The following is a 19,607-nucleotide window of genomic DNA, read 5'->3' on the forward strand; positions in this document are numbered from 1 at the left end:
CCCCCAACAAGCTCATTTGGGATTATGGGAGTTATAGTCCAGTAACCTTTTCAAATTCTTAATTATTAACACACACACACTATCTAGTAACCTTTGTTAAACAGAATTTATTTCTTAATGCATTTCCTAAAGCACCCTGGCAAAAACCATTGCATTAAAATGCAGATGAGAAGCAAGGCCATGCCTTCAGTTCTGTTGAAAGAGCAACTCCATTCTCCTCTTCCCAAAACTTCTCCCATTCTAGCTAGTCACTACAATAACTATTATTTCACTTAAACATGTGTAACTTTGGAGCTTATCACTTTACACTCTTAAAACGGGGCTAGGTCACTTTAAACGTGGTTCCTGCCTCCTGTTGCATTTTGCAGTTTGTAGTTTAGGAAGGGGCACTTAGAATATTCAGCCAGAGAGCTCCTAAACCTCATTGAACTACAAATCCCAAAATGAAACAGGAAGCAGGGACTGCATTTAAAACAACCTAGCCCCGTTTTAAGTGTAAAGCAATAAGCTCCTTTGTTTGCCCCCTCCCCCCCATCCAAATCTCATTTCCTTGGTGTGTCATATCTTCTAGAGTAGACTGTAAGCCAAGGGGTAAAGAAATGCCAGATGTCCAAGCTGGATTCAGGAAAGGAAGGGGCACTAGATATCACATTGCAAGCATACATTGGACAATAGAGTGCACCACAGAATTTAAGAAAAAAACAGCCTGTGCTTTATAAACTATAGCAAAGCCTTTGGTTGTGTAGATCATGAAAACCTATGAAAACCTATGGATCTTAAAGAAATGGATATGCCACAACATTTGGAGGCTAGTGTTAGGACAGAATGTGGAAAAACAGAATAGTTTCCCGTTGGCAAGGCGGCCAGGCAAGGCTGCATGCTACCCCCCCTTCTGTTTAACTTGTATGCTGAACATATCCTACGTAAAGCAGGATTAGATTTGGAGGAAGGGGGCATGAACATTGGAGGAAAGAACACCAACAATTTAAGATATGCAGTTGATAACATACTACGAGTAGAAAATAGCAAAGACTTGGAACAATTACTGAAGAAAGTCAAGGAAGAAAGTGCAAAGTCAGGTTTAGAGTTGAACATTAAGAAACAAAAATAATGACCATGAATGATGTACATAACTTTAAAGCAGACCACGAAGACATTGAAACAGTTCAAGATTTTCCATACCTTGGCTCCATACATTAATCAGAACACAGACTGCAGTCGAGAAATCAGAAGAAGGCTACGACTTGAAAAGGCAGCTACTAGATAAGATACTGAAGTATAAAGATATATCATTGAATACTAAAGTTAGGGTTGTCTATGAAATCTTCTTTCCATTTTCTATGTATGGTTGTGAAAGCTGGACAGTGAAGAAAGCTGAAAGGAACAAAATAAACTCATTTGAAATGTGGTGCTGGAGAAGCGTTCTACACATACCATGGACTGATAAAAAGGGGGGGGGGATTGATCCGAGCCTAAACTTTCTCTAGAAGCCAAGATGACTAAACTTAGATATCCTTTCTGTGGACATACTATAAGAATTTTGTTGTTGCAGTTGTTGTTGCGTGCCTTCAAGTCATTTCCAACATATGGTAAGCCTAATGTTACTCTACTATAGGGTTTTCACGGTAAGATTTGTTCAGAAGGGGTTTGTCTTTTCCTCAGAGTCTGAGAGAATGTGACTTGCCCAAGGCCAACCAATGGGTTTCCAAACCTGATTGGGGATTTGCACCCTGTTCTCCAGAGTCATAGTCCAGTGCTCAAACCACTACACCATCCTAGCTCTCGAGTAGACATGACCCATTAGAAAATACAATAATGTTTGGTAAAGTAGAAGGCATTAGGAAAAAAAGAAAGACTGCATTCTTGATGGATAGACTCAATCAAGAAAGCCTTGGCCTTGAGTGTGCAAGGCCTGCGCAGCACTGCTGATGACAGGGTGACTTGGAGGGCTCTCATTCATAGGGTTACCGTACGTTGAAAGCTTGATGGCAGTTAACAACATATGTGTATTCATTTACTATAAATCACTTGATCCCAGAGATCTATTCTCTTTAGGACAAAGAGGTAGATTTAAGTCTTAGAATAGTGATTCTCATCCTCTGGATTTCAACTGTCAGGATCTGTGATCATTGGCCATGTTGGCTGGGGCTTCTTGGGGTGTAGTTCAAAACACCTGGAAGAACAAGTTTGACAACCATTCATTTAGAAATTAGCTTCTTATAATAATAACTATTGGCTGAAAAGGAGAAATAAATTCATTTAAAAAACAACAACAACAGACTATGGTTGTACACATAGTTTTAATTATTTAGCTGTCTTGCTTTTAAGTGATGCCAGTTCTAACAGTAGAGCAATACAGGCTATAACTTTGATGATATTCACCAGTGATGGAAAATTCTTTTGACTAAACACAGGAAATAATTTATGGCAATCTTTTAATTCCTTTTCTGTCTCAAGACAGAGTAACATTGTTTACAGAAGTGCCATCAACCAGAGAACAAAAGAGAGACAAGTAAAGTTGTCAGGAAGATTTTTTTCTTAATTAACAGCTCATCTGGAGACCTCTGCAGGACAGTTAACAAAATGCAAGATGGATTGATAAATTTTCCCATGTATATAGAGGAAACATATTCATGGGAAACTGGCCTTGTTACAACCAAATACAAAATCCACAAGCAGCAATACCTTTATTGGGCCAATTCCAAAGCATTCTTTCCTTTGGAAATATGACATTTGCATCTTGTCCAAAGCCCTGGCCTCACAAAGTTTGCTGGTAAGCTCCAAAGCACACTGCAGAAATAAGTCATTTTGAGACTGCTTTAACTGCCCTGGCTCAATGCCAGGGAATTCTGGGAACTGTGGTTTTGTGAGACATTTAGCCTTCTCTTTCAGAGAGCTCTGGTGCCTCAATAAACTACAGTTCTCAAGATTCCCAAGCACTGAGTCAGGGCAGTTAAAGTGGTCTCAAACTGGATTATTTCTGCAGTGTGTTTTGGACCTTTTATGTTTCTCAGGCTAACAATATGGGGAACAACAATTCTTCCCCTAATGTGTCAGGGACTAATATTTGTGCCCATTGGCTGCAGCTGTTTCTTTCTTTTTTGGAAACTTTCCACAGCCCAACAGCCAATGGTTTGTGGAGTGGCACCAGTCCAGGGACCACAACTTTGAGCAAGCCCTGCTGTAGTTGTTGTGTTCCTTTCAAGTCATTTCTGACTTTATGGCGACTCTATTCATCCAATTCAATATATCAATTTATGTTTCTCAATAGTAACATGAATAAACAGTGAGCAGTGTCCATAAAAGCTTAGTCTTTAGCAGGGGTAGGCAACCTGCAGTCCATGGGCTGGATGCGGCCCGGCGAGGCCTTGGGACCGGCCCCAGCCCGGTCCTGCCGCCGATTGCCGCCGGGGCCTTTGGGGGGCAATTGTCTATAGAAGCCTCAGAAACATGCATTTATATTAACATTTTTTAAAAAATCAGCAATTTTTTTCGTGTGTCCTCCACTTTTTTTAAAAAAGTGTCCACCATTTGAAAATTTTGTCCTACATTTGTCCCAGTTTATTTATTTATTTAAATTTTTTAAAAATTATTTAATTGTTTATTTTTTGGCTTCAGCCCCCCAGTTGTCTGAGGAACTGCAACCCGGCCCCCGGCTCAAAAAGGTTGCCTACCCCTGGTCTTTTGGGTGCCACATGATGGAAACTCCTCTGGTAACTGCAAGAAATACAATTATTATTTTAAAGGGCATATTGTGATGGCCAACAAGATTGTAGCCAAAGGAGAAGTAATTAGGGAGGGATCAGCATGCTTAGGGGGTTCTCTTTTTCTTAAAAAACCTCCTCCCTGGGAGTTTAATGGAGTCCTGCAAGTCCCTGATGCTGCCCCACATGGAAATCCATGAGTCTTATTTTGAGTACATAATGCCTAATGTCTGAAAGTTTCTTTCCAGGAGGGAACTCATTTCATTGAAAGGCCAGGAACAAGTGTGTGTGTTGTGTGCTTTCAAGTCATTTCCAACTTTCTAAGGTGACCCTATCACAGGGTTTTCTTGCCAAGGTTTGTCCAAAGGAGGTTTGCTGCCATCTTCCCCCTGAAGCTGAGAGAGTGTGACTTGCCCTAGGTGTGGGTTTCATGGCCAAGATAGGAATTGAATCCCGGTCTCCAGAGTCATAGTCCAACATTACATGCAAAACATGATCACATTGAAAACCAATATTATATTCACACAGTTAACAAACGAAAAACCGCCACAACAACTAAAAACCCGTGAGCAGATGAGTCATGAAGTCTGGAGGACTCTGGAGAAAACAAAGCAATTTTTTGTCTGCCAATCTGGATTAAGGGAGAATTTGGGAGGCTTTCCCAATCCAAGAGGAAAGTGAAGAATCAGAATCCCATTCTGGCTCTAATGAATGGCTCTTCCCCACTGCAGAATTAAAGTAGTTTGACACCACTTTAACCATCATGGCACCTTCCTGGGATTTATGGTGATATTCAGCCTTCTCTGTCAGCGCACCCTGGTGCCTCACCAAATTACACATCCCAGGCTTCTATAGGATAGACAGAGCCTATAGAAGGTCCAAAACACACTGCTGAAATAATCCAGTTTGAGACCGCTTTCACTGCCCTGGCTCAGTGTAAGGGAATCCTGGGAATTGTAATTTATTGTGGGACCAGAATTATCTCTGACAGCGAAGGCTAAATGCCTCACAAAACTACAGTTCCCAGAATTCCCTAGCACTGAGCCAGGGCAGTGAAAGTGGTCTCAAACTGCATGATTTCTGCAGGGTGTTTGGGACCAAAAATTGTTGTCAAACTGGTTTTATTTCTCCAGTGTGGAGGAGCTAAAGGACCTTAGGAGGAAAACCTCTTTCTTGGTCCTGCTCCCCTTCCCTGGGGGAAAACAAGGGAGCCTAAAAAACACACTGGAGAAATAACCCAGTTTTAATTGCCCTGGTTCAATGCTAGGGAATTGTGGAAACTGTAGTTTTGTGAGGCATTTAGCCTCCTCTATCAGAGAGCTCTGGTGCCACAACAAACTACAATCCCCAGGATTCCCTAGCACTGAGGCAAGGGGCAGTTAAAGTGGTCTCAAACCGGATTATTTCTGCAGTGTGCTTTGGACCTTCACAAGCAAGGTTTGTGAGGCCAGACACAAATGTAATATTTCCAAAGGATTATATCTGCAGTGTGTTTTGGGACCTAAGAATCTTTTGTCGAGAGAGAAAAAAAAACAATATGTAACATGTTTTATGTATGTAAGCCGCCTCGATCCACAGGGAGAGGCGAGGTACAAGTAATTTTTAAATATTATTATTATTATAATAAACTAACATCTTTGTATTCATGTTGTAGTGGAGAGGAGCGAGGAGAATGTGCTTATTTAGAACAGTGGTCCTCAAACTATGCCCTTTATGAAGAACTTTTGGACTTCATCTCCCAGAAGCCTCAGCCATGGAGGGCAATAGTCTGGAATTCTGGGAGCTGAAGTCCCAAATCCCTTAAAAAGCACTGACAGTAGTCCTCAAGCTGTGCGCTTTAAGAGATTTTGGACTTCATCTCCCAGAAGCCCCAGCCACGTTGGCCAATAGCTCGGAATTCTGGGAGCTGAAGTCCAAAATCGTTTAAAAAGCACAGTTTGGCAGGCCGCTGAATTCAATATCTCACTCCCAGGCCGCGGGAGGAAGCGAGGGAGAGCGAGGCTCTTCCCTCGGCAAGCACTGCCAGGCCTCCTCCTGAAGATGGCGCCCAAAGCCGCCATTTCCTCCATCGTGGGGCGGGGTGGGCAAAGTTTATGATGGGGGACAGGGAGGAAGGGAGGGTCCGAGGAGGAAGGAGATTTCCGAGCTGGAGTAAGGAATGGCCCTATTTCTGGGAAAGGCCAGGCCGAGTGGCAAACGGTAAAGGCCCGAGTTTTGCTCCGGTGTAAGGAAGAGAGACATTAAGGCTGGGGGGGGGGGGCAAAGTGAGGGGTGGTTGGAGGCACAAAATGGCGGCTGGGCCCAAGTGAGGCCTGGCTAGGCGTCGTCCGAAGGTCCAAACCGCATTGCAGAAAACAATCCACTTTGAGACCGGTTTAACTGCCCCTGGCTTAGTGCTAGGGGATGCTGGGAGTTCTGTAGTTTATTGAGGCCTGTATGACAGAGAAGGCTAAAAGTCTCACGAAAACTACAGTTCCCAGAATCCTCTAGCATCGATTCAGGGCAGCTAAGTAGTCTCAAAACTGGATCATTTCTGCAGTGTGTTTGGGACCAAAATGTAGGGCCTCCGAGATAAAAGGGAGGTTATGTCAAAAGACAATGTAGAAATAGAAATAGTGAAATAAACCAAACCTTGATAGGAATGGGGACTGCAGGAAATCAGACTGGGAGTAAGAATGGTGTGGCTATGACAGGGCCAGAAGAGATTTCTGAAATGCAAAGATACACTGTAAGCTGGATCCTGAGACCCTATGAGTAATTCAGTGATTTAGACCCCAAACACACACTGCAGAAATAATGCAGTTTGAGACCGCTTTGATCGCCCTGGCTCAGTGCAAGGGAATTCTGGGAACTGTAGTTTATTTGGCACCAGAACTATCTGGCAGAGAAGGCTAAATGCCTCACAAAACTACAGTTCCCAGAATTCCATGGCACTGACAAGGGGAATTAAAGCGGTCTCAAACTGGGTTGTTTCTGCGGTGTGTTTTGGATTTTATATAAGAATTCAAAGCAAGTTTCCAAGTTCCTTTTAGTTGGGGTCAGATTAGATGCTCTCAAGGTGTGGTTTTCTATAATTAAGACCTTTTCACATTTCAGTGCCCAAAGTCAATGGCCACTAGCAAACTAGAGTTCACCCATATTGAGGCTGGGGGTCAGAATAGTAAGAGTGGGAACTGACCTTGGCCAGCATAGCTATGAAAGAACTAGGAAAGATTCTAAAATGCAAAGATACGCAACTGAGCACAAGAGTGAGAATCATACAAGCCATTGTATTCCCTTAAAAACAAAATAACCACAGAGGACCTAGATACATTTAACCAAAGAATGAGTAATAGTAAAAGAGTTCCTGTACCTTGGATCAAGCATTGATCAGAGTGGAGTCTGCAGCCAAGAAATCAAAAGAAGAACACTATAGCTGAACGGTGAACACTAAAGTTAGAATCATCCAAGCCACTGTATTCTCCATCACCATGCATGGATATGAGAGCTGGACAGTTAAGAAAGAAGGTAAGAAGAAAATCCATTCATTTGAGATGTGCTGGAGAAGAGTGCTGAGGATCCCATGGACAGCCAAGAAGTCAAACAGTCCCAGAGCAGATCAAACCAGAAATCTCCGTGGAAGCCAAGATGACTACACTGAGGCTGTCGTACTTTGGCCACATCATGAGGAGGCATGACTCAGTGGGGAAAAAAATAATGCTAGGAAAGGTGGAGGGAAGCAGAAAGGAAGGCCATGACTCTGATGGAGGTCATGAGTATGGGGTTGCAGGAATTAAGCAGAGCAGTGGAGCACAGAGGGTCTTGGAGATGTCTCCTCCATAGGGTCACCATGAGTTGAGATCGACTTGAGGGCAGTTAACAACAAATGTCAAAAGAAAGGCTGGAAACATTTGCACAAATATAAATTCATGCTTTTTAGTCATGGTTGAAATGAAGGATGTTTTGGAATTCATCCTGGACAGAAGGTTGAAATGATGTAGGGCATACTTCCTGGAAAAGGAGGATGTCTGGTCACCCTGTGGTATGCCTTCAAGGAGAATCCATCCAGGGATTTTCTTGGCAAGTGTTTGTTCAGTCTTGCAAACTCAGCTGTGGCCTCCTTGATTGACTCTATCCCCCTGTACTATTGTTCTTAATTGCCACCAACTGAATTTCTGGCAACACCTATGAAGGAGAGACCTCCAGGGTCCAAAACACTCTGCAGAAATAATCCAGTTTGAGACTGCTTTAACTGCACTGGCTCAGTGCTAGGGAATCCTAGGAATTGTAGTTTATTGTGGCACCAGAGAAAGCTCTCTGACAGAGAAGGCTAAATGTGTCACAGATCTACAGTTCCCAGAATTCCCTAGCATTGAGGCAGGACAGTTAAAGCATTCTCAAAGTGGATTATTTCTACAGTGTGTTTGGACCAAAGTCACCCTATCTGACATCAGCAGCCCTGCTCAGGTCTTGCAGACTCAGACATATGGGATTAAATACTAACGTTTGGATGGTCTGATACTAATGGTATTTTCAGTTTCTATGTCCGGTTGTGAAAACTGACCATTGCTAGTAGAGGAAAATAACCCATATGAAATATGATGCCGGAAAATAATTATATCTGGTGGCACAACAAACTACAAATTCTGAGATTCTATAGCATTGAGCCATGGCAGTTAAAGTTGCGTCAAACCGGTTTATTACTGCTGTGTGGATACAGATGAAGAAAACCATGTACATGAGTATATAGTAAGGTTTTTCTGCAATAGTTGTGGGAGACAGTGAGACCCAGATCTTACATGGTCTGTTTAGCCCACAGGCTGAAGATAGCGGAAATTTTGCTTTAGCAAATACTTTGGATAGAATTTATTCACAATTTATAATGACTGATTAAATGTTCTAGCTTTATACATTACATAGGCGGGATACAGACGGGCAGGGGAAGACGTCTTGGAGGTGTATTCTGCTGAATACGGAGCCTCCAGACCGCCCGCCCCGGGGGCGTGGCTCAGGTGATGGGGCTTCCACATGGGGGGCAGTGAAGACGCCTCACCTGGGGCCGTTTCTGACCCGCAGTTTCCAAACCGCCGCCTCGGAGGACGCTGCAAAGAGAGAGGCAGCTTCTGCACGGGCGGCCAAAAACGGGGCTTTTTTTTTCTTTTGCTGGCTGCAGAAAGCTTATGTGCACATTTAAAGCGCCCAAGCCCCTTTAAAACTTTTTCCCCCGCCCTGCCCAAGAACAATAGTGGTCTCCTGCCAGCTGGTGATCAGCTGGTGTTGGCATCCTTGTCCGCTTGCACTTTGCCAGTGTCACCAGCATCATAGATGCCTCCTCTCCTTTGGTCCCCACGCTCTTGCTGAATCTGCAGTGCACAGCCACAGCTGTCGCCGCTGCCACCGCTGTCCCCCTGCCATCCCCCATCACCTCCCTCGTACATATGTAAATATTTAAAGTTTTAGAGGTTTTTTATTGTTAGGTGAAAATGGCACAGGAATGTGTGTAGGGGTTCACTTTAAATTCCAAACTTTCCCCAATTCTAGCAGCGCATGCGTACATGTTGCTCTAGGGTTAGGGTTAGGGTTAGGGTTAGGGTTACGAGCATTAAAATAGAGTGCAGCTGTGCTGCAGCTTCCACATCTGACGCTCTAATTAGAGCCTCGGTGCAAACTGCGCATGTTCCAGGACCCCGACTCATTATGCGACGCAGCAGACACGGAGCTTTTAAATGGGCAACTTAAATTAGCCGCGTAACAATTCTGGCGTACCGGTGCAGCACCTTACAGACGGAGCTGCGCAGCTGTGCAGCATACAGAAAAGAAGCGGGGAAAAGTAGCACCTTTTTAATGCCGCTTCTTCCCGCTTGGGGCGTGCGGGCGGTGTGTTCATGGCAGCATTCAGGTAAGGGCCGTCTGAAGGCTATACCTTCATGACGTCATGAACACACCCCTTTTTGCCCGTCTGTATCCCGCCATAGCTATGTTAGATCTGAAGCTTTCTGATGTGAGAGACCTACAGTTACCCCACAATGTGCCAGGGACTGGCATCATATTTATGCCCATTGGTTGTTGTTGTTGTTATTATTATTATTATTATTATTATTATTATTATTTTATATCCCGCCTTTCTCCCAATATAGGCGGTTATAATTCTTCCTTTCTTAGAAACTCCAGGCTTAATGTAGTTGATGGGACTGGCACTGGTCCACGGACCACCATTTTGAGCAGCACAGTGATAGATTTTTGAACTTTTTATATGTACTGGTTTATCTTTATAAATGTAGGGATTATATGGAATATGTATTTTAAAAATAAGTAATAAATATGTTTATCGCATTCCAGGGTCATGTGGAACCATATTGCTTTCACCTCACTCTCCAGATATCAGCAGTGCCCCTTGTCTACATCCTGTGCCCCATTATTCTGGACTTCAAAGAGCAAGTGCCAGGAACTTCATATGAGAAGACAGAAAATGTGGAACCTATTGAAGTGTAAGAGCAGAGTGAAATCTGCCAAAATACTTCCAAGTAACTTGATACATACTTCCTCTGTGAGCTTCAAAACAAAAAATAAACACCAGCAAACAAAAATCGCAGTATTAGATGGGGACATCCCTTCCCTTTATAGACACGTATTTGAAAGCAATTCAAGGAACAGTGAGGTCTGCATTCAAAGGTAACATACTTGTTAAGATCATGACAACATTAATCTTTTACTTTTTTATCCAGCAGTTTGAGAGTAGTGTACGCATTTTAGGATTCTGTAAAGTAGTTAACCCAGATCAACCCAATTTATTCAAGAGAGATTTGATGACTTCAAGCTTAGTCAGTCTGTGAATTTTAATTTCCATACCATTGACATTAAACTTTATTCTCTCTCCAAGATTTGAAATGATTTATCAGCTTATGTATACAGTTGAACTTTATTTTCTACTGGAGAGAAAGATATTTAGTGCAATATTAGATAACTTAAAGGCATCTGATTTGATTATTTCTTCTTTTAAAGTTTAGCTATGCTATGTATTTTGCATGTTTTTAAGAACTTCCTAAAATGTATCCCACATTTCATGTTGAATATAATAATTTATATGACTCATGCCTGTCTAAAATGGTTGACACTTCTTTCAGCTAATTGTAGCTCACTGATAAAGGTAGGGTGGTGACTCACTAATTTTATGGATTAGTACTGGAGAACCATATGGCAACGGCCCAAAGGGCTTTGTGCAGAACTGTTAACATAAGCGGCAAGAAAGTTATTGAAGATGAAGTCGTGACTTCACACAAGTTTTTTTCAGTTTAATAATTTCCATAGTGTTTTTTGAGGAAACCAAGATCCAAATAATTATAATGTAATAATTTCTAAATGGCCTATTAGTGCAGTTTTTATATGACTGCAACAGTTTTTAGGGAATATTAAATAAAAGTGATTAAGAAGTTCGAGACTGATTCCAAGATTATTTTGCTTTTATTTATTAAATAAATGCACTGAAGGAACAGCTTTATTTTAAGTCTGAAACAAACCTCTGGTCTTAGGTCCAAAACACACTGCAGAAATAATCCAGTTGGAGACTGCTTTAACTGCCCTGGCTCAATGCTAGGGAATTCTAGGAACTGTAGTTTTGTGAGACATGTAGCCTTCTCAGTCAGAGAGCTTTGGTTTTATAATACATTACAAATCCCAGGGTTCCCTAGTACTGAGCCAGATTAGTTAAAGCGGTCTCAAACTGGATAATTTCTGCACTGTGTTTTCGACCTTAGTTCCAGTAAACAAATACAGTATTTTCATGTTTTACAGCATCAAGCTTATCGTATATACTCAACTATAAGTTGACCTCATGTATAAGTCGAGGGCAAGTTTTGGGGCCAAAATTATGGATTTTGACATGACCCATGGATAGGTCAAGTATAAAACTTGAAGGGTCTTTCAGCATGTGTATGCCAGTGGTAAGAGGAAAGCAGCAATCAGTACAAGGCTTCAGTGTTTCAGCCTTCACTCCCAAGACAGTGAAGCGGGCTGGCGGGTGAGGGACTATTAAACAAACAGCAATCAATCAGTCACCAAGGACTCCGACTGCTTGGCTCAAGACAAAAATAAACTGCATGGGGAAATCTGAAAGAGCCAGTATCATATTAACATACTGTATTTTCCGGCATATAAGACGACTGGGTGTATAAGACGACCCCCAACTTTTCCAGTTAAAATATAGAGTTTGGGATATACTCGCTGTATAAGACTACCCCTCTTCCAAAGCACACCAAATAAAAATTTTAAAAATCAGATTTGATTTCAATATGGTAATTTTAATTCAAATGCTTATGTCATGCAGGTGCTTAGCAGGAAAACTTGTTGTATGCAAAGCCTGCTTGAATTGGTCAGCTCTCCCTGCCTGCCCATCCCTCCCTGTCTCCAAGATTTTATTCTACTGTACTTGTGCTGCGCCACCCTTCCTGCTTTCATATGATCGCCACATATGGAGGGGATGCGGCCGTGGCCATTTTGAGCTCCCCCCACCATATGCAGCAACCACAGATTCTCCAGTCCAGCACCCACTCTATAAGATGACACCCGGCGTATAGACCCCCGACTTTTGAGAAGATTTTTCTGGGTTAAAAAGTAGTCTTATACGCCAGAAAATACAGTACTTACCCGTAAATGAGTCGACTTGGGATTTTGGGCTCAATTTTTGGGCATAAATTTTTAGATTTATAGACAAGTAATATACAGTATACATTGTACAATTATATCGCCAAAGTTTGAAAGAAATATTTGTATCTCATATATACCCTTACATCTCCAGTTTAGATTAAAATTTTATTTTTCCTCTCCTCCTGGTTTTTAATAATGCAGTCAACTAAACCGGATGGATGAATAACTCACACCTACTGTATGCTAGTAGCAGTAGCTTAACCTCACTGTTTTCCCAGCAGTCTGTAGTGTAGAGTGATGTGACAGGGTAGTTAATACAGGCACTGTGTGGTTAGCTTTTAAGATCCTCATGTCTTTGGCAACAAATGTGGATTTTGAGCTCTTTTGAGCCTTTCATTTTAATATCAGGTACTCAGAGTTGCTTGAGAAAGTCAGTAAAGGAGGAGGGGAAAGTGCAATATTTCGTCACACTCAGAAGAAGAAGAAGTTACTTGTTCGTGAACGCTTAAAGATGCTACTTGATGATGAACCTTTCCTTGAGCTCTCCCCTTTTGCAGGCCTAGATATGCCTTATGGTGATGTTCCTGCTGCAGGGTGCCTCACTGGTATGTTTACAAAAGAGGGAATTAAAGATAAACCTCATTATTAATAATGATAACATTAATACCACAGATGCTCGCTACTTGCTGTATAGAGTTAACTCAGTTTTAGTCTACCATCAGCAGTTTATTTATTTAATTTATATCCTACTTATCTCCTGTCATGGGAGCCAGTGCAAATACAATGAATTAAAACAAAGTGAAGGTAAAAATCTTATCATACAAAAGTGGGGGGGGGGGGGGGGGAACAGTTGGATAAACAATTCTGTTAAAAGCACAAAGTTAAAACAGTTTAAAACAGAAAGCCAGAAGATATAGTATTAAAAACTGAATAGAGTAAATCTCAAGTACACCTGTTTGAAACCCAGAAAGACAAACATTGTAGGCCAGATTTGGTGTCAAATATCACATAAAGCATTCCTGGTTCACCTTAAATCTCATAAATGAATTTATGGCAATCTTCCTTTAAGATTGTAAAATTGTAAAATTCCATTTATATTTAAAATGTTATTTTTGTTACTGTATGCAGTAATTTGGGGGGGGGGGGGCAGATATATTTCTTAGCTAAATTAATGGTGTGAGTGATGTGCTGTAGAGTAGAAGCAGAGTGGCATGCTCACGCCCACAGCTGATCTCTTGCATTGATTTTGCACCATATGGCATGTTTTGTACGGCAAAAACCTGATAGGACAGTTAGAAAATATTTCCATGTTGATAATTTATGAACAGGATAAATTGTGGATAATTTATGAAATGTTGTTTTTCTCACTGGAAGATCTTTCCAACATTCATTCTGAACTTCATTGCAGGAATTGGCAAAATATGTGGGATTTGGTGTGTCTTTATAGCAAATGATGCAACAGTGAAAGGTGGGACCGTTTATCCTGTTTCATTAAAGAAACAACTAAGAGCTCAAGAAATAGCAATTAAAAATAGACTTCCATCTGTTTATCTTGTGGATAGTGGAGGAGCTTTCTTGCCACTTCAGGTAAGAAATATGTCCTGTGAAATGAATTCTACATTTCAGACTGCTTTAAATATATTCTGCTGAATTCATGTTATTTTTTAAAAATTAAATTTAATTCAATAAAATTAAAATACAGAATATGTCAAAAGCAAATAAAAGTACCTGTAAATCTTTTCTCCATGTCAACTTTCACACAGCTTGTCTCTCTAAATAACACTGATTTTCTTTTTTTAATTTTAACCTTGACATGTTCTCTAACATTCTCCAATCGCACGTTGCTACATTAATAAGATATCTAAAGCAGAGATTGTTCCTTCTTCTATAACAAAGAAATTTTAAATCTTATTTTAAGATTTAAATTTTAAATATTAATATTTAAATCTTTAGATATTTCCCTTCTATTCCTCATGAGTGTGTTTGCTGTCTATTGATAATCAAATTTATATATAACGTGTTATTAATTTCTTGTATTGCATCATTGTCAGTATTTTTAATTAATGTTAGCATCCTTGTCATCTATCATCTGTCATCTAACTAAACCCCTAAGTGCTCTGGAGAGGTCTTCTTATCCTATCTCACAAATTCCTCCCAGAATTCCATAACTGGAAGCCACTTTTTTATTTTGGTCATTATTATTCTGCTATTATTATTATTATTATTATTATTATTATTATTATTATTATTATTATTATTATTATTGTGTTATTTTATATATTTATAAAATTTATATTCTGCCTTTCTCCTTGTACAAAATCCAAGGAGGCTTAAAATCATTAAAAAACTGGGTACAGTTAAAAAATTACTTGTATAAAAGTTAAAAAGCAATGGTTAATAACACGACGGTAAAACAATATAAACCATAGTACATAGTAAAAAAGAAAAAAACATGACCCCATTAAAACCTGTTTCTGCCACATCAATTATAAGCCAAGACTTGGAGATTCCTAGACAGGTGTTCTCTCATATATTTTTTTAAGAAGTGTTTTTTATGTGCCCGCCCCCCTCCACATTCACAGTGGTCCTGCATCCCTTACTCCAGGAAATGTGGAGGACCCACTGTAACCCATCCCAGACAGGCAGCCAGAAGACCCTAATGGTTGATGTTACTGAAAGCTACTGAGAGATCCTGCAGAACCAGCAGCAATACTCCCTAATCCGATTCACTGCTTAGGTCAATCAGAAGGCAATCAAAGGTGTCTCAGAGGTGTAACCAGTCTTGAAGCCAGAGTAAAATTGATCTAGTTAAGGCATTTCATCCTGGATGCTCTGATACTGGGACTCCACCATATGCTATAGAACCTTGCCCTCCAAAAGGGACGTTGGAGTCTGGCTGGTATTTATTTAGTGCATCAGGAAAGTTTTTTTCAGTAAAGGCCTTATCACATTCTCTTTTAGCCAGGATGGAACCACTCCACTTGCCCATTCAGCAACCCCTTCTGGTTGTTCCTATAAGCCAGGAGTGGCATGGGTATGGTACATGTGTGGTGGCTCTCACATCTCCAAGGATTCTGTCCACATCTTCAGGCTATAAAAATTGAAATGTATCAAATAACACAGGACAAGCAGGAGCAACAATTAAATCCACTGGACCTGTATTAACCACAGCATCCAAGTCAGACTGGATCCAAGTGATTTTATCTGCAGAGTGTTGTGTAAATTCTTCACAGTGGGCCTCTGGGTACTCTGCCTGCTGCTCTTGTGGGGCAGAGTGTAAAAGGCCCCTGACAACTCTGCTAGTTGATACTGGGCAAATGCAGTGGTGGCAGAAAAGAAATAATTCTTTGCTGTCAACACTGAGATGACATAGGGCGGGCTTTCCATTAGCTTCTGTTATGGTTGATTTTCACCTCTGTTTCATAAAATATTTGTGTGATTGAAAAATATCTGTATAAAATAATATATTAAAACCAAAGCCAAGCTAGGACGAGCTGATAGCACAATTATAAAGAATGATGAATGATGCATGCACCAGACTTTATGTGATGTATCAGACTTTGGGGCAGTACAAGAACTCCCCAAAGGGGCCTGCAGCCGTTCCTTTTTGCACTGGATTGGGCTCAGGGCAGCCTCACCAGCAGCCCTGTGGCCCCAATCTGGCGTTTTTCTGGGCCATGGAGAAGTGGCAAAATGCTGCTTCCCCATGGCCTGGAAAAGGGATGTCCTTGGGGCTTCATGCCCCCTGACACCCCAACGCTAAAGAGATGCCTCCTTTCTCCTCAGGATCATCCCCACGGCTGTGTGGTTTATATTTTGCCTTTTCAGAGCTCCTTGTGGCGATGCCAACAGGCCACTGTAAGCTGCCTGGGGTGGCGCGGAAATGTCACGCACATGCCGCGCTGTTTGGACGTGGTGTGCACATGACATCATTGATGCGTAAAGATGGCTCTGTCCATATGTATTAGGGTTGCAGAGTGTGCGGTTGCCGCGCACTCTGCCATGCTAATTTTGGCGCCGACATGGCGCTTTCGGTCCATGTGTACCGGGCCTTTGTCTATTTTATGTAAAAATTGACTATAAGATCTTTAGCATCTCTTTACTGGAATGAACTGCCTTGCCACTGGCTGAGCTTCATTATTATTGCATTAACGGTCAGTTGCTAACAGCTTCATAGTATTTTATTTCTTATTATTTTGAATATTTATATTCTGTCTTTTGATCAAAAAACCTCTTATAATACTGTTTAAAAATATATAAACTTATTCCTAGTGGTACTTGCTCTCCCAAGTGTATGAACTAGATCATATCAACAGTAAATTGGAAAGATAAGTACTGTAAAGGGTGACACATTTAAGGTACTATTAAATTGGCTTTAATTCATACATAGTTTTGTTCACAAGACTTTTTCTGTGACTTTCAGCCATGCTATACTCAGATAGGGATCATGCAGACACCCCGATCGTCATGAGACTATGGTGACTGCACAGGCGTGGGCCCAATTCAGGCCGCCACCACAGTCCTCAACCTGGCCACTGGCAGGAGTGGCTTTTTACCGCTTCTTTTTGTGCCATCTCTTCCAGGCTGACGTGCTCTCCACATGACTTCCACCTGCATTCAGGACAACTGTCGTCTAAATGCCATCCCCTCAACGCAGCCTGAAGCTGACACTTTTGGCCCGTCTGCTTCAGGCCTAAGGCGACCAAGTTCCAAACTCACTGCAGAAATAATCCAGTTTGAGATAGCTTTAACTGCCATGGCTCAAAGCTATGGAATTGTGGGAACTGTAGTTTATTATGGCACCAGAGCTCTCTGACAGAGAAGGTTAAATGTCTCACAAACACTACACTTCCCAGGAATTCCTAGCATTGAACCGGGACAGTTAAAGCACTCTCTAACTGGATTATTTCTGCAGGGTATTTTGGATCCATGTTTTAAATGTGAAATTAGAAGTAGGCTGAAAGAAGGTACATGTGACTTTGGAAAACACTAGGGTGTGAACTGTTATGTTCTTTCAGTTTTGACTTAGATATATCTGAAATTATTGACCTGTAGTTGTTTATGGTACCTTTCAAGGTATCCAGTGTGTATAGTCATCTTTAGATATGACTAGTTATTGCTATTCAAACACTAGATAAAAAGAACAAAATTCTTTGAAAAACATTCAAACAAAATGCTTCTCAGATTAGGTGTTACATGAAGTACAGATGAGTGTATATTTTTATAGCCCATTTATATTTATAGCCCATGCTTATAGTTACAGAGCTGAGTTTTAAACTGACTGTAATGCTGAAACTCCCGTTCTTGCCTGTTCCTTTATTGTTAGGCAGAGATATTTCCTGACCAGTTCCATGGAGGCCGAGCATTCTACAATGAGGCTGTGATGTCTTCATTAAGAATTCCTCAGGTATAAAAGCATATTGGATAGTGCATTTTAAAATCTATTTACTAGTGGAATTCAGTAAATAAGCAAAATAATGCATAACTGTTTAGCAGTATTTCATAAGGGTTATGTAGCATCTTAAACTTTTGAATTTTTTTTGTTGCTGCAATCTGCTGTGCCATAGAACAGTATGTTTGATAGAACTATAGTTAATCATTAAGTATTTGTCTTAATCATTTATTCATGCTTTCATTGAATTTTCTGCAACAGATAAGAGAATGGGTTATATCAAGTACCCTTCCTTCCTTTCGCAGCCTATATACAGCCTAAATGCAATTCACATCCAGATGAATGTTACCTTTCGTCTTCTAGCATATTACACTGGCATAATACTGCAACTTCTTTGTAACAGGTGGTGCCACTGGAAGAGCCTTAGCCCACCTCACAAAATGCAATGCAGGATGACTTAAATTGCAATATAGTTTTTGTCCTATACATATGGAAAGAAGATAGATGTGCACACTAGTTTGTTTTGTGGTTTTGCATTTTCAGAAAAAAATAAAATAAAATCCCCATCCTCACTGCCATTCCTTTCTCCTTTTGTGTCATGTCTTTTTGAAATTGTAAGCCTGAGGGCAGGGAACTGTCTAACCCCTCTGAGAGTCTTTGTGGCAGAAGAGCAGGGTATAAATACTCAAAATGAAATGGAAAAAAATGTTTACTTTACTTAACTATATATATATATACACACACACACACACACACACACGCAAACACACACACATTTGAAATTTACCCTTGACATTTTTGATACTGCTTCTTAAAATAAGTGTTGATACACTTTTTTTATTTTTCTCTAAGATGGGTAACAAAACAGTGCTTTTCACTAGCATTGCCTGATGTTATTGCCATCATATGCTTTTAAAACGTACAACTAAATATTACATTTTATTTCCTCTCTTCTTCCTCCTTCTAGATAGCAGTTGTGTGTGGCTCTTGTACTGCTGGAGGTGCTTATGTTCCTACAATGGCAGAAGAGACAGCCATGGTCGATAAAATTGGTACCCTTTTCCTTGCTGGACCCCCTTTAGTTAAAGCTGCCACAGGAGAAGATATTAATCCTGAGGAGTTGGGAGGAGCCATGTTGCATTCTAAGTAGGTCTAATATAAGTTTCTTGCCTTTTCTTATTACTGGAATTGTATTTTCACTTATAGGTTCAAGCTGTCCGAAGGTATACAAGCATACCCTGGCTTTGAGATCTTTGGGAAACCTGAGATAGATCTTTCTACCTCAGAAGCATATTTGATAGTGACTCAAGAAGGGGCTTTCTCGGTGACCTCCGTTAAGCTCTGGAACACTTCAGCCCAGAAGTAAATGGGTGTTGGTCCACAGCCATTTACCTTCCCAGCAGAAGCCAAACACCTCATTTTTAACTGATTGATTGCTGAACGTTTTGTAATTAACTGGCTCCTGAAGAATGGGCTTTTTACCTGGAGGGGTCTTTATTTTTCTTAATTAATGTTCTTTAAATTGTGTTTTTAAAAACTACTTTTCTTAAGTTATTTATGATATTGAAATGTGAATTTTCAGGCTTGTTGTGTTGAGCGCTGGTATGAGTTCCCTTTTAAGGAGACAGGCCACATCCAATAAATATGTTTCTAATGGCATTCATATTCCTGTTGAAGATTTGCCTGTAAAACTGTTGAACTCTCAGAGAAGCCATACTTAATTTGCCATACAGTATGCTGATCTGCATAATCTGGAAAAAGAGCTAAAATCAACATTATGGTATTAACACATAGATTCAGGAGATTTTAAAAAGTGAGTAAAACTCATAAAATAAATATGTGTTTGATCAGGAAAGTCTTTGTCATACAGTGAAGAGGGGGCCAATCTT

At 40.7% G+C, this 19,607-nt stretch overlaps 1 protein-coding gene across 4 annotated transcripts in view; it reads left to right on the forward strand.

The window, feature by feature from the left end:
• Window positions 1-5,094: 5,094 nt before the first annotated feature.
• The window catches only part of LOC149316406 (methylcrotonoyl-CoA carboxylase beta chain, mitochondrial-like), a 29,332-nt gene continuing 14,819 nt past the window's right edge, over window positions 5,095-19,607 (forward strand). Inside the window, exons 1-6 of one of the 4 annotated variants that reach the window (XM_089515418.1) lie at window positions 5,095-5,141; window positions 10,023-10,355; window positions 12,735-12,931; window positions 13,735-13,913; window positions 17,653-17,733; window positions 18,686-18,864. In XM_089515418.1, the coding sequence (XP_089371544.1) occupies window positions 10,027-10,355; window positions 12,735-12,931; window positions 13,735-13,913; window positions 17,653-17,733; window positions 18,686-18,864 (965 nt within the window). In that variant the 5' untranslated portion in view covers window positions 5,095-5,141; window positions 10,023-10,026. Of the gene's footprint in view, window positions 5,142-5,818; window positions 5,904-5,992; window positions 7,212-10,022; window positions 10,356-12,734; window positions 12,932-13,734; window positions 13,914-17,652; window positions 17,734-18,685; window positions 18,865-19,607 lie in introns of those variants that run through there. The other 3 variants (XM_089515415.1, XM_089515416.1, XM_089515417.1) reach the window with 3 other exon arrangements.

The sequence above is a fragment of the Sceloporus occidentalis genome, unplaced genomic scaffold, assembly GCF_023333645.1.
Source record: "Sceloporus occidentalis isolate IW3139 unplaced genomic scaffold, rSceOcc1.0.p SCAF_3, whole genome shotgun sequence".
Taxonomy (NCBI): domain Eukaryota; kingdom Metazoa; phylum Chordata; class Lepidosauria; order Squamata; family Phrynosomatidae; genus Sceloporus; species Sceloporus occidentalis.